Source organism: Argiope bruennichi, chromosome 7 (genome assembly GCF_947563725.1).
Source record: "Argiope bruennichi chromosome 7, qqArgBrue1.1, whole genome shotgun sequence".
NCBI classification, from domain to species: Eukaryota; Metazoa; Arthropoda; class Arachnida; order Araneae; family Araneidae; genus Argiope; species Argiope bruennichi.
Genome location: NC_079157.1, coordinates 52327143 through 52350434, shown reverse-complemented (window position 1 = coordinate 52350434; position 23292 = coordinate 52327143). Strand labels below are relative to the sequence as shown.

General features: G+C 27.9%; 1 protein-coding gene across 2 annotated transcripts; it reads left to right on the top strand.

The window, feature by feature from the left end:
* The first annotated feature begins 182 nt into the window (after positions 1–182).
* On the top strand, positions 183–23109 carry LOC129975770 (uncharacterized). 2 transcript variants are annotated; one of them, XR_008785046.1, is made up of 9 exons: positions 183–1299; positions 3864–3978; positions 4765–4947; positions 6045–6353; positions 8314–8412; positions 10624–10782; positions 11543–11728; positions 13293–13359; positions 19767–19905. XR_008785046.1 is itself a non-coding variant. In XM_056088977.1 (8 exons), exons 1-8 carry the CDS (start codon positions 199–201, stop codon positions 20231–20233), a joined length of 2619 nt encoding a protein of 872 aa, XP_055944952.1. In that variant the 5' UTR covers positions 183–198; the 3' UTR covers positions 20234–23109. The 2 variants fall into 2 exon arrangements, 1 of the variants encoding a protein (XP_055944952.1); XM_056088977.1 differs by lacking the exon at positions 13293–13359 and having other exon boundaries at positions 19767–23109.
* Positions 23110–23292: the final 183 nt, after the last annotated feature.

Genomic DNA, 23292 nt, shown 5'->3' with positions numbered 1-23292 from the left:
TCTAACCAGAATAAAAGCTCAACTCCAAAATATATCGTTCCTAATACTCATAACACAAATACACCTGTATTAAAAAAATCTTTTCCTAATTCTTCTATCATAATAACAAATGAGAATAGTACACAGTCTTCAACAAAAATTATTTATTCAAATCCTCAACAAACCACTTCTACAAATGATAAATTGCAGCACGCTAACATGCGTGATAGCACTTCTAATGAATTCAATAATAGTCAAATTCTTAATGTTTCTGGTACTAGACCTGCAAATAAAGTTCTACTTTTTGTACCTCCTGTTAACAGCACTTCTGGGAAGGGTTTTCAAACTTTTTCGCCTAATGCATTTTCCATTCAAAAAGTACAAAAGTTGACTTCTGAGAGCCGGGGTAAACCACCAATTCTGGCTCGTAAAACTGTACCTGAAAATCAAGTAAGCTCTTCAAAAAATAACTTTGTGCCTTCATCAAAACCTTCATTGGCTCAAAGTTCTTTTAACTCAACTTCTGTTTTATTAAAATTGCCGAAAGTTACAAAAAATGATGATAAATGTTCGTCAGTTTATGGACCCTCTCAAATGACTTCTGTAATTAAAGGATCTTCATTGAATAGTACTCCTTCTGTTCTTAATGCTCAAGATAATTCTAATTTAGTATCAAATGTTCCTCAGCAAAAAATGTCTTTCGTGAAAGCTATTAAATTGGGGCATCTCATATTATGCCCTTCTGAAGCTAAGTCTAGTCTTTTCAATTCAAATTTAAGCAATATGTCCGTAAGCAGCGAGCAGAAACAGGACAATCCGACTCTAAATGTTCAAACTTCTGAAATGCTAATAAACAATGCTAAAGTTCCTGTTTTACAAACTGCATTAAAAAATGATTCGTCACATTCTGATGTCTCAGAAATAGAGGATACTAACATTGCATCTAATTCTGAAAAACCCTCCAGCCAACCTGTGGAATGTCATAGAAGGCAGTCATCAGAGCATAGAAGGAAAAGTCCTTTAAACGAAAGGAAATTCAATGACAAGTCTGATTCAGATGTTGATGTAGACACTGTTGATAAAAATTTTGATGCTGTTTCATCTTTAAAGCAAAATTATACTGAATGTGATGCAGAGGTTTTTAATAATGATTTTACTTATGTTTACTTATCAAGCTTGTCGTCTTTATATTCACCTGATAACAAGAAGAAAATTAGTGAGAGAAATAGAAGGCAACTTATTGGAAGCATGTCTGATAAATTAAAAAGAACATCTGAATTTTTTAAACCTGCAAAAAGTTTTGCAGAAATTATAAATAGGGTGAGCACTTTTGTTACCATTTATGCTTGATATTAAATTAAATGATTAATCAGAATATAAAATGTTTTGATAAGTTCATTCAATATGGAAATTGCTCGATTTTTTTTTTTTTTTTTTTTTTTAAATATTTTGCTATATACTTTTTTCCCCCTCTTTAACAAAAGTAATCAACTGAAAACATTTACATTTTATTTAAATTTTTTTTTCTGCTAAGTATTAAACTATGAATAATATTTGTTTTTACAAATTTGATTATGTAAAAAATTTAATTTTATAAAATTAAGTCATAAATTCTAATGGATACTCTTGGATATTAATTTTATAAAATGTGCAAAATATCTTTTGTCATATTTTTTAAAATAAACTTCAGAATTACTACTAAAGCTATAATTGCATTCTTCTATTTAACTTTATGAGTGAATATGTCATATGAACAAAGTAATGCTTTTATCAGTTCTAATTTATTGGTTATCGTCACTTGGTTACTGTTTATAAAAAAAATTTTTTTAAAAAGGTATGCTATACAATATGGCAGATCTTTTTTTTAGCTATAAATTTTGTGGTTCTTTAATTTTTTTTATTTACATACAAAGAAAACAATCGCAAAAATTAATTGTGCATGGTACTTTAAAATACAAGGTGGTTATAATTAAATTTCCACTTGGAAATGGTCATAAAAGGAAAACTACTAGACCAAATGTTATCAAACTTGGTAATAGTTTAAAGGAGGTCATGGAAATTTCTTTTCCATGCACACACAAAAAAAAACTTGCCACCAGAGTGGAATTGGCACTGTATGCAATATTGTTAAGAGAAATCAGACATGAAGACAGTAATTTAAAATGTGTTTAATCGTTTCTGAAATGTGTTACAAAGCATATTCAATGTCCACCATTCTCTGAAAGCAAGTTAAATCACATTACTACATTCTCAACAGTAGCTCTCGGCATATCAGGAGGAATGTTAGCATATGTCGGTGTAATGCATCTTTCAGTTCTGCCAAATTGTTTAGATTATTACCATAAACAGTGCTTATTGAAACAACACACATTGAACATGTTTTAGAAACGATTTAACACATTTTAAACAGACGTGTTCATATCCTATTTTGTTTATCAATATTGCATACAGTGCCATTTTTCCCCTGGTGGTGAGTATTTAAGCTTTTTTTTTTTTTTTTAAAGAAGTTCCCATGACCTTTTTTAAATTATTATCAAGTTTGATAACATTTGGTCCAATAGTTTTCTTTTTATGGCCATTTCAAAGTGGAATTTTAATTATAACCACCCTGTACATCTTGCAGCTGTTATGTCTCCACATCAATCCTAAAATTCTTTAGTTCCCCCCCCCCCCCTTAAAATTATGTATTATTTTAGTTTAGCTAATGTTTATTTGTTGCATCTTTATTTTTTTTTATATGTGGTTGATGCCCAGTAATATTAGCATATATCCATCACCAGTTCATTATTTTGCCATTTTTTTTTTTTTCCATTAGAACATTTAGAATTGCATCTTTAAAACTAGAATGGCTATTGTAATATTATTTTGAAAAACTAGAGAACTACTGAATTTTTATTCTCCCGATTTTGTATTGCGTTTTTAGGTACTTATCAGTTTTAACAGCAACCAAAAAGTGAATAGAAATTTTTTTGTCAAATTATAACAGTATTCTCACGTGCATAAATATAAATCAAATCACATGCTATTTGTTTTAATGATTGAAATCGCCAAATTAACAAACTTTTTTTTATTGACTCTTTTTGGTTGTCATTACAACCGACAAGTGCCCTTTTTTAATATGATCTGATAATTTAAAATTTCCTGAATGTGGATTCATTTGTAATTTCATAACATAAATTGATTCCTTTAAACTGATTATTGGATGCAGAAACTAAATAGAAGCCTAGAAACTATAAACTCTGTAATGATTGATGTGCAGTGTGCCCAGGGTTCTGGAACTCGGTGATTCTTATTCTCTCAAGTATGTTATTGTCTGGTGAAAATGACATTGCATTTCTGATACTTAATAAAAATGAAAGTATCTTCAAAATCATAAATGAAGATATAAAAAGATATTATCTTATTGTGCTATGAATGACAAGGCAAAAAAAAAAGGGGGGGAGAGAAATTGTTTGCACAATAACTTCAGAAATGATGACATCTGGAAGAAAATGCATTGATTTTCACTCTGATAATAGCATTTATAGTTGATTATTAAAGATTTAATTTTACATTGGTGGACAACTCATGCACTTTGGAAAATGTATACAGAAAAACAGATATTTAAGTGGTTGAGCATAACTCAGTCAATGTGCAGGTTTAAAAATGAATAATTTGAAATAAAGAGATGTTGTATAATTGTTGAGAACACAAAATAGAGAATTTTGTATTGCAAATATCTATTTTTTCTAAGCATTCATTTTGGATTGCAGAGATTTCAGTATCTGAAAATGAGTTTGTGTTTTTAAGTATGTTTTGTTTTTAGTTTTTCTTTCCTTTGCTGTATTGTGTAATAAAATTGTTTCAGTTATTTGATTCTAATCAATAATGTACTTATCCCTTAGGCATCTCGTGCTGTCCATGAAATAAGAATGGAAAATGATTGCTGTACTATAGCAAAAAGAATTCTACAATTCCGCAATGCTCAACTCTTAAAAAAATTAAGTGATAATATTCAAGGTACGTATATTTCTGTTATTTTATTGCATTTGACATACATAGTTGCGAATACATGACTTTATTTTACCCTGTTTTAATGTTTAATATCATATTTACACTCCTTAAAGATTTTAAGAAAAATTAATGCATGTTTGCCATTGGCCAATAGATGACATTAGTAAGAAGACAAAATCAACATGCATGCAAATAACAATTAACCAAACACAGCTGGCAATGATGCCATACATCTGTGGAGTATAACCTATCATAATTCCTTTAAAATTGCTGACAATTTTCTGCTAAGAGGCAGAAAATCTTTTATTTCTAGAGGTCATTCTATCAAGAGGCAGGCCCCCCCCCCCCCCAGCACATTCTCTTCCGAGCATAGGTGGAATATTGTAATGCTTCTACTCAGAAATCAGATCTGAGATCACTCACTTTAAGCGTTACTTTAATTGCATGCATTGATATATAAAGCAATTGCAGTATAATTTTATTCCAATGAATAGAAATTGGTTCTTTTAGTATAAGCTGTAGAAAATCTAAATGTAAGCATATGCTAGCAATTTGAGATTTGATTTCTATTTTGGAAACCTTATTCTGCTCGTCTGAAAGCTGTTGATTTAAAAAGAAAAAAATTACCATTACTTTAAAAAAAAAAAAAAAGTGATTTGCGACGCACAGAATAAATGTGATATGGTTTTGCCTTTGTTGCATATTTTTCATCTTGATGAATTAATGCTGTTTTGTATTTGTGTGATTGCTACTGATAATAATTATTTTTTTTTATATCACTTGTGTTTTTAGCTATACCTGATCCTAAATGTCGAATTTTTGTAAAAAAGAAGCTGATCCAAATGACAGCACGTGCATGGAGAAATAGAAAAAACATGAAGCAGATTTCATCTCCTCTGTATTCACCTAATCCTTCTTCATCTTTAACAGTGGAAACAAATTCTCCTCCAAATCAAGATCCTTCTGTTCTAAATGGTACATTTAAATTACAAATAGTAACAATTTTTTTTTTTATTGCAATATTTTTGAGTTTTGGGTACAATCTTAAGTTTTTTTTTTTTTTTAACGTACAAAAATGTATTGTTAAACTATTAGAAAATTTCATTTATATTGTGTAACTGACAATACTGAAAGGTCCCAAATGTCTAATAATTGAAATTATGGCTGATGCTGATGATATCTGGATATTGCTATGAAATTTTGTGTTGTCTTGGTTAGGAGTGATTGATTAATTGAACAGCAGAGGTGCGATCTTTGGTTTTTAGGGATTTGTTTGTCTGGATTAGTTCGAGACAGTTGATACAAATTGGTAAGTGGTCAGGAAGGACAGTAGGAACATAATCAGAGCTTGCATACTCTGAGAAGAGTATGCAAGCTCAGCCCTTTGCTGAGTTAGCATTTATTTTACACTCATGTAATCTCTGAAGTGTGTGATTAGGAAAACTAAAACATCTCAAAAGTTAAAATTAATGTGGATTTAATTTGAAAATAATTATTTTAAAAAAATGAATAAATTGATATTAATTGAAATACATATAATATATTGAAATTCCTGTTTGACTGATAATGCCATACTTCCATATGAGTAGTTTTTAAATTATTCCTAGTTATGTCCCCCCACTCCCACTCAGTTTGGTGCAAACAAGCATATCACCTGAAACAAACTATATATATATAATATAGTATGTAGGAATTTTTGCTAAATTGGATAATAATTACCACTGTAGGATACTGATTTTCATCTTTCGAAGTTTCTGCTAATAAGTAAAACTAGTTGTTTTCTCTGTCATTTTATTCTTTGTTGAGCTTCGTATTTGATTGTATTGCAGCACTTTTATTTTGTGCATTTTGCACTTCTTTGTCATTATTTTATGATTGTACTACTTCTGTTAGAAACTAAGCAATATTTGTTATGGATTTAAAAATCTTCTATTAGTTTATCATAAAAATTTAACTGATTAATATTTCTGATTTTTAAATTTACTTACAGATGAATTTTTTAAAATTCATTATAAAGTTAATAAATGGGGATAATTTTTATCATTAATTTCATTCCGCATTCTTAACCGTAGGTTCTCAGAAAGATGTTAATTCTGAACTAGATAGAGAAATAGATGGAACTCCTGAAAAGAATAATCAAAATGAGTGTCCTATGAATAGTTCATCTCTCAGAGAAACTGGAGCTTATGGTAAGTCTTCAGAAAATAAAGTAGTAGCGAAAAATGAGCCAGTGAATTGTACAACAATGGAACAACTCCAAACACATAGGAAAGTCAAAGACAGTTATTTATTAGAGACAGATGTTATAGAACAACCTCATGTTCAACTGAGAATTTTGGAAGCATGTCCAAATGGAGTGGAAGCAGATTTACAAATTAAGGGTAAGAATTTTTAATGTTTATAATATTTTTTCTGGCAATACTGGGAATATTTCTGTAACATTAATGCCTTTATTATTATATAAGTTTGATAGTTAAGGTTTTTTTTAATTTTATGAAAACTTTATTACCTTGAATGTAGTTATCAAATTTTTTTACTCAATTGTTATTTTAAAATTTATTCTAAAAATAACGTAGTTTTTTTAAAAACTTCTGGCCATACTGCTGCATTATGTAAGTTTTTTTAAACAATTCCCCCCCCCCCTTCCTTTCTTTCTTTCTTCCTTCCTTCCTATTCTAGAATACTTAATTTTACATATTTTGTATTAAAAATTTTTGGAATATTTGGCGGTTTTATTATTTATAGTTATGTTTTCTTAATGATAAGATACTATTTTATTATTTTCATAATTGATCAAATTAGTAATTTTTCACCTGATAATGAATTTTAAAAAATCTGTTTAAAATAGTATATATAAAAAACCATTTTTTATAGTATTTATGAAAATGAATTAAAAGTTAAAGTTTAAAATACAGAAAAAAAATTTTAATTACTATTTTAATACAAATAAGTATCTTAAAATTTATTGTATTTTGTTTTTCCAAGAATTGAATAATCTTTTACCAAATTAAACTACCAATATCTTATAAATCATGTGTGATGCCAAAATTATCTCATTACTTATTGGTGTTTTTTTTTTTAATGTCATATTGAGATTTGCAAGTTTCTTTCACACGTACCTCCCCCCCCTTGTGTTTCATGAGTATATCTATATCTTCCTAGGGCCAGTTTGAAATAAGGAAACTAAAAATTGAGTTCATATTCAGGGAGGGAGAACAGAAAGAAACAAATGTATTTCCATATTTTATTTCATTTATATGAAAAATATTTAATCTTTGTTTAACCATCACTTGAAAAGGGGAAAAAATATATATGAACAGATTTTTTTAAAAAATTCATATCGCATCTCTTTTATGAAAACTAATGGCATTGCATTCAAAGACGGAAGAACCCCATTTTCATTTCCCTCAAAAGAATTTTAGTCATGCAAATTCCTCTCACAGTTGTGAGACAGACTTATTCACATTAATGAAGCAATTTTTATTTCTTTTCCATCATTTGACAGCAAGCAAGAATTTGAAAGACAGAGAGAGAGAGGATGATGGTTAAGTCTAATATATGATTAATGTTATTTTACAATTTTCATTGGTCTAGTTACGTGTATTAGAAGAAAGAAATATGTAAAAAACATTTAGTTGTTGTTCTTGTGTGAAAAAAGAGCTACTTGATAGCCACTAATTTTTGCCAGAGAAATAAAACCACAAAAACAAATTCTTCCAAGTTAGATTTGCAATAGTTCTTCATTTTAAATTCTTACCTGACTGAGAAAATCTATCATTAATCCTTGAATTTTTAAAAATAATCGTCAATGTAGGTAGATAAAAGTAATTTTGGTAAAAAATATCAAACGTTTTCATGTGATCCTATGATAGAAAATTTTTCAAACTCTAGAAATTTGCTGTCTTTTTTGGAGTTTTTTTTTTTTTTTTTTTTTTTCATTATAAATTTTGTAAATAGCCAAGAATTAAAATATTCTTAAAATTTTTTATAATTAATTATGACTAGCTGTAAGTAAATATTCAGAAAGACAAAATTTTGTTCCAGCTCATTCAAAATTGCTCGGTCACGAATTACGGCTAACTTGGTCCTGACATTACAGTGATACATATAATATTGAGAGATAGTGTGCATTTCTTTATATTTACTGGAATCTCAAAATAGGTAGCATGTAGCTATAGCTTCTATATGTTGATTTGATGGTTCTGTATAAATATATATTCATATTATGTAATATTATTAAAAACTATAGTAATAATCTCATTGATTAACAAAAAAATTAAAAAATACATTGATCTTTATACTGAGTAATGTTTCAACCAATGATTTTGCTGTTTATTATAGAAAAAGAGACTGAATGTAAAACCTCTAAAAGTGTTCATGAGGAACCATCTCCTCCTCCGTTGTCTGCAAGCCGAGCAAAGAGGAGATTACCGTTTAGAGGTAAGGCAATTTAAAGATATTGTTACGCTAATCTGTTTTATAAAATAAAGTATTAAAGGTTTTAGACATTTTTATTTAGAGAAAATTAGTAAGTGCTGCATGAAGGTCATGAAATAATTTGGAATTTGTAATTGTATTCAGAATTTTAATACCATACTAAATATGTTAAGAAATTTGTACAAAGAAAGTTTGCAAAGTTCTAAAAAATTTTATGACAAACTGCTATGCAAGAACTATTATTATATTTTCTTAGATTAGATTGCATTTTATTCAAATAATCATCCTAATTTTCATATGTATTTAAAACAAATTAAGATCTGCCTTCTGTGAACAGGTGTTTCATGTATTGCAGAATGTAGCAATAGCGAGTTTCTAAATTGTCTTTAAAAATTGCTTCTTTACGTCTCTTAGTGCAAAAAGAGATCATGTAACTTCTTTTAAATTTCATAAGATGTAGTCTGTTCATTGAAATCTTTTTTTTTTTTTTTTTTTTTGTCGGGTGCATTTTTTAATTTTAGTTGATTACAAAAAAATTATTACCTTTCTTGTTAGAAAAGAGAAAAAAAAAGGTGGATCTTTTTGTTTTACTTTTTTTGTTCTTATGCATGATTTGTTTACATTCATAATTTAAATGTTTTAGTAATCCACTAGAAATATTTAAAATAATGAATCTTATTGAATTGGTCTCTTTTATTAAACTGCCAATGATTTGTATGTTTGAGAAGGGAGCGATATTCTAATTACTGTTCAATAAGGCAATGCATTCAATCTGTGTTTACCCATCAGACTTATTCTCTATTAAGGAGTTTGACATAAATACTTTTTTCACAAAAAATTGAAATGTATTTTTTTTTTAACCCTTAATTCACAAGATTTAATTTAGTTTTGGTAGGAAGTGAGTTAAGTGCAGTAATCAAATTTAAAATATTACTTATCTTAATAATATACTATTATTCTCTTAACAATACACTCTCTTAATTTCACCTAATTTTTGCTGTAAATGAAACCAATATTAAAAAATGTGATTCTTAGAATGATTACCATTGCACCTTGGTACACCCACAATGATGTCATCCTTAACAACCTCAAAATAAGATTTTGAAACCTACATTTTAAAGCTTCCACAAAATTTCTTCCGAAAATCCTTTGTCATCTTAATCAAGCAATTCAGCAACAATCTTACTATGCTCATTGTGATAGTGAATACAATTTTCCTTATGCAACAACAAAATGTTCATTTAAACTTCCCTAATGTTTATGTGTCTGCAGTCTACCTTGATTTACAATTCTGATCTGATCATCTTTTGAAAACTCATATGATCTCTTGATCCCTCCTCATTCGCTCAGTCATTCAACCAAAACTAAAATGCAGAAAGCATACCAGCAGAGCTTTTTCCACTCAGACTCCACAATAAATCAGACTAAGTAGAAATGTAGGTGCATTAGCATTCGAGAAAATAATTTAATTTGAATGAGTTATTAATTTTTAAAGTTTTTTTCCCCCTAATGTCACGCTGTTTTTCAATTTAGTATGAACTTGTTTTGGAATTACACATGGTCCTGTATTAATAAATCAGTAATCTAAAACTGTATTAGCTTGTAAGTTGTACGACCAGCTTTTTCTAATTTCCATGTTAATTTGAAGAAATATTCTTAAAATTCTGGAAATAAAATATTTTTAATGTTGGAATTTTTTCATTAAACTTTTATCTCATTTTAAACATTAAATACTAATTTTCAGGCCCTAAAGTTAGAATAAGAAATTAAGCATTGTGAAGGTTAGAAATTTTCCAAAGTATTCTGGAATTTATTCACATTTGTGTCTCTTATTTTGTATTTTGGCTTTTTCTTCATATTTAATTGCAGTATAGATTTTATATTTGTAAAAACTTATTTGTGAAGGTAGCAGCGATTGGATATTTTAGTTTATAGTGAATTGTCAAATATCATTTTCCTACAATTGTTTCAAAGCAGAAAGTATATTATGTATTAACTTATTTGCTTTAATATTCAGAACTGTGAAAAGGAAAATATTTCAAGAAACAAGTTGAAAGAATTTCATTCAAAAGTTGAAGACTTTTATATAATATTATGTTTTTTTTTTTTTTATATATATATACGTTAGTATGTAGAAAAATTTTTCTTGTACAAGTCGTTTTTTTTTTTTTTTTTAAGAAATGTGTTTTTTGCTGTAATTAAATCATTTTATAGGTTCTTCTGATGCTAATACTTCTGATGATGATCATCTAATTATTGACTTAAGTGATGACAGCACAAATCCAGAAGAATCATCTTCATCCCAGAAAGATTTGTCAACACCTATGTCTTCTGAGATTGCTGTAAAAAGTCCAACAATGAAAAAGTTCCCAGGTTAGATAAAATGCATTTGTTTTGATTCTGTATAATTTTTTTTCTACAGATTTAGTCAGTTGTTGTTACATAATCATTCTTTACATAATTTAAAATTTTGAATTATAAATAATAATAAACATTTGCATTCTGTTATGCTTCCCAACATCATCACTGAATCAGATACTTTTTGATTGTTAATGCTTTTGATATTTTAACAGAAATTTGTAAAAAATATACAAAACAATAGTAACACTAAAACAAGACTTTGTCCAATTTTATGTTTGTTCTTAGATTTAAGAAAATAGTTTTTTTTTTTTTTTTTTTTTTTTTTTTTTTATGAACAGAAATGGAAAATCCTTAAATCTGGCATACATATATATATATATAATATATGATGATTAATACTATTCCAAAGCAGTTTTTTACATTTCTCTATCGGTTATTGAATGCCAAGTGAGTTAAAATTGTATTCGTCTCTGTATTTTAAAACAAATTTTTATTTTAAAATATCAAGAATGATTGTATTTAAATTTTACTGGATTTTGGTTAATGCAAATATGAGTCTCTCTCTTTTTTCTTTTCTTTTCTTTTTTTTTTTCTTGCATATAGTATCCAATATTATATACATTAAATTTTTATTTCTTCACTAAATATTAACTTAATGTTATATTTCAAAAAGTAATAATTTTTCTGATTTCTTGTCAAAATATTATTAATTTTATGCAATGTTAATAAAATGCAACAATATTTTAACTATATTGTTCACATTTTTTTTTAGGTCTTATACCATTATTTACAACAGACTTATTGAAGGGCCACGAGGAACTTGAAATAACAAAACCATCTTTATCACAAACTAAACCTGCAGATAATGGTGCTAATAAAGCAAGTTCTGTTTGTGATGTGAGTCAAAAGTTTATTAGTTTAAAGACCTCTATTCCAGGCCTCATGTCTATACAACCAGGTATAAAAATCTTTGTTATATGTTTGTTTTAAGAATTATTTTATGTTGTTTATATGTGAATACGTTAACTGCCATCAGAATCGTAGACAATTCACTTACCATTGCTCTTTGATTTTGCATTTGACTCTTAAATTTTCACTGTCACTTGTAATATCTATCTTTCCTGTTCTAGACAAAAGTATATCCCATGTAAATTTCTTGTTCAGTATTACTATTTCATTCCAATGCAAATTATGCAATTCTATAGCCAGCAACAAATTGTTGAAAAAGGTTAGAAAATGTAAAGAAGTATAGATAACTTCAAATCAGTTAAAGAGTTATAATAAAGATTTTTTTACATTTTTTTTTTTTTTTTTTTTTCTCCATAGCATTTCAGAATATTAATGAAAACTATTTCATGTCATTTATAATATGCTATAATATAATATGAAAGAAATTCAAGAGACTCAATTAGGCAATGTGAGGCTTTAAAAATGTATCTATATCTTTATGTGCAGTTACTGATATATATATACATTGTTAATTTTAAAAATGTACGATAATCTATTATAGTTGCATACTTTAATTATTTATCGTCAAAACACATTTCAAAATTTTATGTTCTTGTTTTTCTTGGTAATCACCATTAATATTTTTTATAAATAAATAAGAGAAGATATGGGCATTGTTTATTTTAATAATTAAGGAAGATGTCATTTTTTTTAGGACTAACATATTTGTAGCACAAAAAAAAAAAAAAACACTAATATTACATAACCAAGCACATACATCTCAATTACAAGCTGGTAGGGAGAAGCTTTTTCCTCATATGTACTAAGATATTCCTAGGTTTATACAAATTGAGCTGTATGAGTAATGTTAAATGATGAAAATCATTTTACAAAATGAAGTATTTATTTATAATGATCAAAATTTAAAATTAATTTTCTATGGCTCTTCCTAAATGATGTTATTTCTAATTGTAAGTGCATTTAAAAATAAAGCTTTTATGTATGTAAAATAGAAAATGTAAAAAAATTCAATAATGGCTGTGAAAAATTGTTTCCACTTCTAAAATTTACTAAATTAAAATTGGTGGCGTTGCTTTTTAAGTGATGTATTTATAATGGCTCTAGCAAATATCTGAGGAGAAATGATATATCAATTTTCAAGAAATTTAATAATTGATACTTTTTTTGTAAAATAAATAATGTGTCTATTGTTAGAAAGATAAAATTATCATGAATTAGTTTATTATCTGAATATTAAATTTCTATTTTAAAAACGAAGTTTCATGAAATCTTGCCGAATCTTGTAAAAATATTCCATTACTAAGTTCATATGAAAAAAGGGGGAAAAAAAAAGGTTTACAGCCTTCATTAATGGTTTTAGTTATCTTTGAAACTTTACAGTCTTTTTTTTTTTTTTTTTTTTTTTTTTAACTGTTGATTGTCAATCTACAATGTCTTTATGATTTTGATGAAATTCCTATAACAGGTATACTTTTTTTAAAGGTATAATATGTGAAATTTTTCTCTAAGGTCTTTTTTAATAAAATCTTCTTTAAAAAATAAATCTTCTCTAGGGACTCTTTAAAATAAAGCAGCAGTATATTACTCTTCTGATAATGCATGCTGGTTCTGTTGTCACAGGTATCGTCGATCCTCTTTATTTTTTTGATTTTGCATTTGCTTTTTCTGTATAAGTTGCATGATCAACCTCTGCTTAAATTATTAAATTCATTTGCTGATTTTGTTATGAATTTTGTTTTCTTGTGCATGCTCTGATCCATTAAAATGTTTATAATAAAGATAAATTTAATTATATGGGTTGGTATGTCTGTTTAATTGTTATGTATAAGCATTTTTTATATATATAAATATATATTTTCTTTACTTGTAGATAACTTTTATCAATGCCTTAGAAAAAGCATTTTAGTTTTATGTTAACTTTTTCTAGTATTTGAACTAAATTGGAAAAAAAAGTCATGCAGAGGCAGAATTTTTTCAATTGGCTTTTGCAGATGCTGCATTGAAACTTTAATGTTTAAGTATTGGAATTGCAAAGATGCAATTATCATATTATTAATCTAAAATTGCTTGGAATTGATAATCAGTTATTCTCAAATATGAGTTGTTATTGACAATTTTAAAGTCAGTTTTTCTGTTTTGTTGAATTTAAGACATTGTGGGAAAACATATAATATGAGAATCGACCCCCCCCCCCAGATTCTGATGGAGCATTAAAAAAAAAAAAAGAAAGATGCAGAGAACAAAATGAGTTTATTATCAAAATTTATGTACATCATGGTTATTTTCAGGCACAATCATCTTGGAAAATTCAAGTATTTATCATCTTGTTGCATTAGATTCCCTATATTTTCTAGGAATGGGGGGGGGACTGTCATTTATGTGAGAAAGGCCTGAAGCTGTTCAATAATCTGATAACTCTGACATTTCTGTTAAGGAAAGAATATGTAGCAGAAGAGAAAATGAAAAAGCAATATAGACCTTATAAAAATATGGCAGAAGTTGAAGCACTTAGAAAAGGAATAAACTTGTTTAAAGAAACAAATTTTTAAAAACTTAAAATTATTTCAGATTCACAATCAGCTATTATGGCCTGAAATTCAGTAAATCTGAGAATGGATATAGTTAATGTGGATTTGAGGCTACCAGGGACACTATGGAAATAAAAGAAGATAAATTGGCTAAAACAGCTCTTCTATTAGATGACAGATGACTCCATAGAATGGCAACATTTTTAGAATAACATTAAAAAAATTGCAAAACAATTTTTTTTGAAAAAGTTAAATTTATCAAGTAAAAGACGACTTTTTTTCTCGACCAAATCTTCACAGGGCCCAGGATTTTTGGATCTTAACAGGCAAGGTTTTTTGGTGAAGAAAACAATGTTGTGTAAAAAGACAGAAAGAAATCATCTCATTAAGGAAAGTGAACTTAAGACAAGCTAGTAAATTGCAATAAACTCTAAATTAAAAGTTTACAGAAGTATGTGTTTGTCCTCTCTTTGGTTATAGAAATAATTTTTGCACTTACCACCTTGGAACTTTATCAAGTTCCATCAACCTAATAAAAAACATAGATTATTTACCTTCAATAGGTAGTGAAATTACTATCTTTAAGATGTCAATGGAACTGAGGATATGCTGTATAGGTAGGTCAGAGTAGACCTTCCTAAAGGGATTATTCTGTGTATTTATATAGAAGACCTTAAAGTGAAGGAATTGATTGGTTGTCTTCAATCTTCTTAATTACTTATAGGGTTATTGCCTCTAGAAACCTGCATTTTTGTCTTCTTGGCTTCTGCTGTGGTGGAATAAGATTCTGAATATGCTAACCTTCGAAATTCCCTATTTTGAAATACTAGTTGACAGCTAATTACCTAGGATTCTAACATCCTGCTTTTCTGTCGTATGACTTTATTAGCTCGTGATCAATGAACAAGAATTTCTATTGTAACGGTTTTACATCCTTATCTTTTTTCGCCGAGCTAAGTGATTTACTTCTGTTCAGTCAATTGAAGAACTATCTAAGATAACAAAATAATAATTCCAAACTAATGAGGAGCTTTGAAGGGATGTTGTGGCCCATTTCTTGTTGGCAGCAAATGATTTGATCTGATCCACTGATATAGCAAATACCAAATTTTTCATTGCAATTATGTCAAAAAATAACCATGACTGTACATAACTTTTAATAATTATTCATTCTGTTCTGTACTCCTATCTTTTTTGGACTGCCTGAGCTTGGGGGGGGGGAGTTCTCTTCTGCGAACTAGCCTTTTTCCTATAATATGCCACTTTTCTTTTTGCTTATTTTTCTTTTGTTATTTTTTATTCTGCAGATATTTCTTATATTTTCTTGCTGCTATAGCTGTTTATAATTTGGAAAATTTTGGGAGGAATAATTGCTCAAAAGTTCAGTCAAATTAATTTAAATTCAAATATGAATTTAATTCCTCAGTTCACCTAAATTCCATTCATTTGCTTGTGTGTGTGTAAAGAGCCAAATAAAAATCAGATTTGGGGATTTCTCTTTTTGAAGTTATTAATGCTTCTTTGTTTTATGCCAAATTTTAGATAAACTTTTCATCCATTTCACAGTTTGTTATCATTATACATCATCCATATGCTTTTACATTGGAGTGTTTATGATACTATATCTTGAAAAATATCTGTAAAAAAATGCAATTATTGCAAAAGAAAAATGTTGCAATGATATTTCAACAGAATGTTTGAAAAAAAGAAAAAAAAAATGTCATCTATTCATTTGATAGTTTTAAAATTTTTGAACAGAACAAATTTTGGAAGAAACAAATCATGAAAGATTTGAAAGAAAGGGGAAATATAATTTTAAAAACATAAGAGTTGCAAATTCAAAGAAAGTCTTTTTTATTTAATTACTTTTGCGTTAAATATATGATAAGAGGAAGCTTAGCAGAACTATAGCCCTTCTAACTTATTGCAGCATAGAATATTTAATTTTGATTTTACAATTATAAAACTATGAATAATTTTTCATTTAAAACTTTCAATCATTAAAAAAATGAAGAGGGAAATATTATGCATTTCTTTGGAAAGACCAAAAAAATTATTGAAGAATTGCATTTTAGTTTAATCTCGATTCTTTCAACTATGTGTTTACAGTAATAGAAAATATTTTTACTTTCTTGTATACAAAGGGAAAGTATTTAACTATCAAAAAGACAAATCTCCATTTTTTGTTCCTCACTGAGGCTGAAAAGCACATTTTAGAAATTAGTAACACAATAACTTTAAAACACTTTGAGTTAGTTGATAAAATTTGAGGTGTAGACTCGACTCCAAATTTGTAGATTTCAATCAGATATTGAACAAAATCCACTTGGAGGAAGTCTGTATGTCCAGCTGTTTGAGTGCAAGTGAACATAATAACAATGAAGCTAAATGGATAGATAAATAAAATTTAGTATCTAAGCTTTATCATTCGAATTGTTGATATTTATCAAATTTTGAACCAAATCTGTCAAAAGGTTCAACATCTGTCTATACTTTCTCATACATGTAAACGTAATAACTAAAAAATGCAATGACTTAAGTAAATGAAATTTAGTTTATAATCTTATTACTACAATCAGCAAGTTGTTGCTTTCATTCTTTTGTGGATAAGGTTTCTAAAATATTTGTTCGATTTGCTTGTACTGGTGTATTACCACATTTACCTATCATTAATATCCAAAAATTAATTGCCAAAGACAAATATTTTGTAATGAATTGTTGCCTAATTCCTTAATGTTTTACCTCCATCTATTCAAGGTGCATTATATGGGGATGGTTTTCTGATCTCCTGCCAAGGGAGCAATAGGAACTTGATAAAATGGCAATTGCAAGTTGCTGTTTACAAACTTGTAGACTGGTGCAAAGAAAATTCAATGCATTCACTTTTGCAGGAAATGGGGCATTCATTTGGATCCTACAATCCATATTCGGAATGTTGCGATTTCTATAGAGGATGAGTTTAAATTTTTGAGGATAATATTTGACTATAAGCTCGCTTTCATTCCTCATGTCTGACATCTGTGGAAGAAGTGTGACAGGTCATTAAACATTCTCATGGAATTTTATAGAGCCTCTTGGGGAGCAGATCACACTTCCTTGTTCCAAATTTCCAACAGGCAGTAGTTTTATCCCTATTAATTAGATTTTGGCACTGCGCCTTCTACCATATTATACACACTTGATACTGTATACCATTCTTCTTTAAAAATTTGCTCAAGAGCATTTTAAACCTCACCGATGGATAGTCTATTCTTTCTATCACCAGCTATCACTTAATTTACAATGTCAATTATTATCCGTCCAATACTAGCTTCGAGTTTTCTTTTCTGAAACTCACCTCATCCTCCATGGCATTTCCAGTTAATCTCCAGAGCCTTCATAATTCTGGACCATCTCGCATTCTTTCCTTCTGTGAGGGAGTTAAACAAATCCTTCATATTTCTGAACTCCATGGTAAGGTAATCCTAACTTCTCATCTCAGTTTTCCATTTTAAATCCCTTCTCTGGTTTTGAAAAGAAGAGTCTCTATTGTCTACCAGAATCTATTGCATTCTCATTCCTATCAGTATTCAGATTACTTGAAAAAATTTACTTATGGTTCCAAGTGGATAGTCATGTTGGTTATGATATTGTTTTTGACTGATACATTCAATTATTATCTAAATACATCTCTTTCAATTTTATCTGCGGAATTATTAACAATTTTTTATGCTCTTCAGAGTATTTCACTCGCTTCTCAGCATAAATAAACTGACAGCATACATTCATTAAAAATATTTTCCAATTTTCATAATCAGATTCATCTAGTTACCTTTGAAATCCCTTTACCCTTTCTTCTAAGGACTCTACAAAACAGGAAATTTGAGATACTATTTTGCTGGATTCTGAGTCGTGTTGGAATTACTGGTAATGAGCTGGTGGATGATATAGCAAGGATTGTGTTTTTGCTTTTACAGCAAAACATCCTATTCAGTGATGTAAAAATGCATTTCAATGATGTCTGTACTCACTCTGGCAAGAGTTTGTTATTAATGATCATATTAATAACAAACTTGACACTATAAAACTTGTCATTTCATCCTGGCTTTATTTACCAGATGGCAAATTGTCTATTCTCTGCATTATGGCCATACTGGTTTTCTACATGAAAATCTTTCATTTGGTAATCAAGCTGCTTTCTGCTAAAGACGGCAAGTGATTTTAATGATTCTTCATATTTTAATTCATTGTAGTGATTTTAGTCATCATTGTCTAAGATTTTTTTAATGCTTCATCACTGGGCCTGCAAGTACTTGTGGCAGAACATCCCCACAAAAACCTTTTTAAATTTCTAAAAGCAATTGGTTTTTATCATCTTATTTTACATTTTATTTTATTGCCATTTTTAACATCTTTTTTAAAAATGTTAGGGGACATTTATCTGCAATTTTATTAATCAGTTTCTACTTTTGCAAAATTTTACATAAAAGATATTCTCTTTATATTTTAACCGTATCTCTGGTACAGTATAGTTAGGTATAATTCTTCCGCCTCTAAACTCCACAATCCAATCCATCCCTAATATCATGCAATACATACTCTAGAACAATTTCATTTACTATGCAGCATCTAACTCTAATGTGTAAACTTTGAAAATAAATAAAATCGACCTTATCAAGTTTTGCAGTTATATGCAGGGAGAAGATAGATGACATCTTTATTAGAATACGCAGAGAAAGTTTTGTTCCAATCCTGCTGGTTTATAAGCAATTGCATTGTCTAAAGAAGAAAAAGTGCATAAAAAAGAATAAAGACAGAGAAATAGAGGTTTTAAATATAAATTTTAAAAAATGTAGAATAATTAAGGACAAATTAAAATTGAAAATTATATATTAGCCAAATATGTGAACCAAAAAATTATATAAATGTGAAAATAATTTTCCCATGCATGTGTTTATTACAGAATGCTTTTTATTATCATTTATCTTCATAAATAAAAGTAAGAAGTAAAAGAAATATATTCAAATAAAATTTATTTTGAAGTTAATTTTTAAATTTAAAATATTTATTGTGTTTTCAATTTCTTTATTAAAACTATGCATTAAGTCAAAAATCTAATTATTTTGCTTCTAATTATTAAATAATGAAAAATTTATTAGAATAATTCTGGAACTGCATCATTGTGTCATGTAATATTGTTATTAATTATTGTACTTACTAAGTGACAATGAATAGCTGTATATATACTGTACACCTGCAGTTATATAATTAACTGCAGGTGTTAAGGCATGTTTAAAAAGTATATTTCGTATATACAATGTTTTCAGAAGCTATATTAATTTTCTTCTAATCATTTACAAATTTTTTTGTTTAATTTTTGAAATTCAAACTTTCGTCTGCTCAGAAATAATTAGATTATACAAAGTAAAATGTTACTTATCCTGCATAGGAAATTCCATGCAGATTTCTCAAATTTGATTTTTTGAAATTCTGGTTTCTTAACCGCAATTATTGTTTTAGTTGAAGATGTGCTACCTGAACAATTCAATAAACAGCAGAAGTCTACAATATCTGATGATGGAATTTTGAAGGGCCAAATGAACTCTGCTCTTACTTCTGTAAATAAGGTATTGGATTCCTCTGACATACAGAAAGTGTGCCCGAAAAATGGTCAGACACCCTTATCTTTCATGCCTCAGACTTCATTATTGAATAAATCATCTTGTGTAAATGGTGACATTCCTAAACATTCTGTTGATAATAGTAACAGTGATAAGAGACTTCATTGCAGATTGAATGCACATGTAGCTGATAATACTTGTTTATTAAAACAGAATGTTCCTGAGGAAATAGTAATTGATGATAGTGATAGTGATGATGAAGTTTTGGAAATCAAGGAATCGACACTCAGTTGGACATCTACATCTTCTGTACAGCATTCTCATCAGGGTTTAAGCACAGAAAAAGAGTCTCGAGTTCATTTATGATTTTAGTTTCTTCTTTTTCTTTTCCCCTTTTACAATCAGGATTCATTGTAAAATTTTCATTATGTATCTGCTGATGTTGTCTTCTAAGTGTAAAAAGCTAATAACTTCCAGGTTTTGTATAATTTGTACATTTCAGTCATGTTAAAATCTCTCTGTTCTCATGAGGAAAATGATTTGACTTTTGCCTTGATAAATGGTTGCTTTTTAAAATGTCCATTTTAAGTTTTATTGTTTTGTTTGTAAGCTTGATAATATCAGAAAGGAAGGATATTGTTTTACCCATAAAGGAAAGTGGAAGGTGGGCAGTTTGTACAATAAAAATTCTTCTTAGAATTAAAGTTAGTTATCCATTATATTTAACAATTTTGATTTGTTTAAATGTGAATGAATTAGATGTAAATTAGTTGTTTTTTTGTTCATTATTGAATTTTAGTTTTGCTTGATTAAAAGTGAATTTGTTTTTGTAGACTAAATATTGTAAATATGTGCACTAGTAATACTATTGAATTTATAAAAGGTTATTAAAAAAGTATTTTCAGTCTACAAGTGCTATTTCTGAAGTTGTTGGTGTCAAGAATTTTTTTTTTTTTTTTTTTTTTTTTTAAATTTAGAAATGCGCTTTACATTTGATTGTATTATGAATTATTGGATTTTAAAATTGTGCGGCTACCATAAGTAAATTATTTCTAATTTTTCAGTAACAAAGCATAATTTTTCATCATATGTACATACCTTCTGTCCTTCATCATAATCTGAAAGTTTTTCTAAATGATACATTAGTGAAGAAATTAAATGAATATGATATAAAACACTTTTTTCATATTTATTTCAGAGTGAGATTTTAGTTTTGGGGGCACAGTTTTTCAATGTTGCATTGCTAGTCTTCTCTCTGTAAATGTAATTACTTTCTCCCAACAGAATATAGAAAATTAGCTCAAAACTAAATTATTTCTGATAGATAATTAAGATTTAAGGAAAAAATATTTTAGTTACAAGCTAATTTCAGAAAAATCCAAACTGCATTCTTTTTATTCTGCATGCATGCATGCTATGATACTCTGAATGTAAGTGTAAGGTTATCTTCAAAATTAAATATTCAGGAAGTGTAACATTTTATATATTCATTTATTATGTCTAGTCTCTGCTGAGGATACTCCAATCAGGTTTTTAAAATAAGAAAATAAAGACTGATTATGCCCTTTTTAAAATTGGCTGTGCCACCTAGTATCTATAAAAATTGAAATGTTATTCCTGTTCTAAAATAACACATTAAGTTGATCAGAAAAACAAAACATTAATTGCAATGGCATTGAAAATATGTAATATACAAGACTACTTCAATTGTGGTCCCATAGCTGATTTTTAAACCATTAGAGACAGGCCATTTCAAAAAATGCTCTAAATAATATGAAAATTTGATTTTATATTGTTTCAGACAATAAATACACAATTGAAGAAATTACTAAGCATAAATTGTTATACAATCCCTTGGTCCTATTTGATAAAATATTCTTGACTTACTAAATTTAAAACAAAAAGTATTCAACTATTCTATTAATAAACATTTGTGTATTATTACTTAAACCATTTCAATGACATCCTCATAGAAGATCTCTGTTAGCTAGTGCTTGGCAATTCCTTAAAACAACTTTTCATTTGCTTAAAAATAATGAAATTCAAAGCCTTATAATTCAATTAAAAGTGCATTTATAGACTCAAACAACATACTATATGATTTTTTATACCATTTAAGGTAGTATTTTGGTTAGAAGTATATGCCCATCTCTAACTATTTAGAAATTAACTATTGGACCATGGTTAGAGTACACAATATGTATATCTAAAAAAAGAGAGATGCTCTTTAATTTCTTTAAATTATCAGAAAATGCAGAAGTATTTAAAATGTAAATTAGAAAAACAGTTTTAAATCTAGGTGCCATCTAAATTAATATTTTATACCAAAGATACTATCCTACCTTGAAAAATATATGCTATTGGAGGTACACACGCTTAATCCATCATTATGCTTTCATACGAGTACTTCTACCTCAAGATGTTTAATATCACTGTATCAGCATATTATTTTTTGCATTTATTGTTGATGTACATAGTACTGTAAATAATGTTGAATTGTGTAGTATTATATTTGAAAATTCAGAACATATTACTTTTCTTCTGTTTGTTAAACATTTTGAACTGTAAAACCAATGCTGATATATTGTGATATACCGTCCACATGGAAAATAAATAGTTTGACTTAATAAAAGATGAAATGGATTTTTTTTTTTTTTTTCCATTGTTAACAAGAAAAAATGTTTTTTGCTGTTTTTTATGTTTCTTAATTTATTTTGAATACAAGGGTATGTTAGAAAGATAAGTAGGAAGATTCTAATCCAAGATATGCAACACTGGCCATCTACAATGCAAATAGAAATTGATTTCATTATAACAAATTGAAATTGTAACAGCTTACTTTAATGAATTCTTATACTATAATTTTTAGATATTTTGATGGGGGATAACAGAATAAGACTTATATAATGTGAAAGACCATTGAGTTAACCAATATTTCAAATTATAATACTTTATCAAAAGTAAACCAATAAAAGGAAATATAAATCTAAATTTCCTACTTAATATGTGTAGTTAAGAATCAAAAACTGTTTGTTTATCATTCTACCTATCTTATTTATTTTGCCTTTAGCACTCTTTAATATGCTTCATATTATTTTTTTTATTGCGCTGCCTCCTTCTTTTCTGTTTGTGCTTTACAATAGCAATAACTAAATTTCAGTTTTTAAATATATTATATAATATTTGTTATTATTGATGATCATAGGTCGAGACATCTTTTTTTCCTGTTGCTGATATCTTGTAAGTGTAATTTTCTCAAGTACCTTTCAGCATTTTTGTGTTGTAAATAAACTGTTTTATATAGAACTTTGTCTTTTGTTTATTGTGTGCTGTTTCATTTGGTTATTTAGTTATTTGATGAATCATTTCATAAGCTCAGTTTATGAATTTTATTTCATTTGATGTTCCTTTTCTCTCTTTGTTTT

Coding starts and splice junctions, on each gene's coding strand:
- LOC129975770 (XM_056088977.1), top strand. CDS start 199: ATGCGTGATAGCACTTCTAATGAATTCAATAATAGTCAAATTCTTAAT. Junction 3,979..4,764: donor ATTAAGTGATAATATTCAAG/GTACGTATATTT, acceptor TTGTGTTTTTAG/CTATACCTGATCCTAAATGT. Junction 11,729..19,766: donor CCTCATGTCTATACAACCAG/GTATAAAAATCT, acceptor TTATTGTTTTAG/TTGAAGATGTGCTACCTGAA.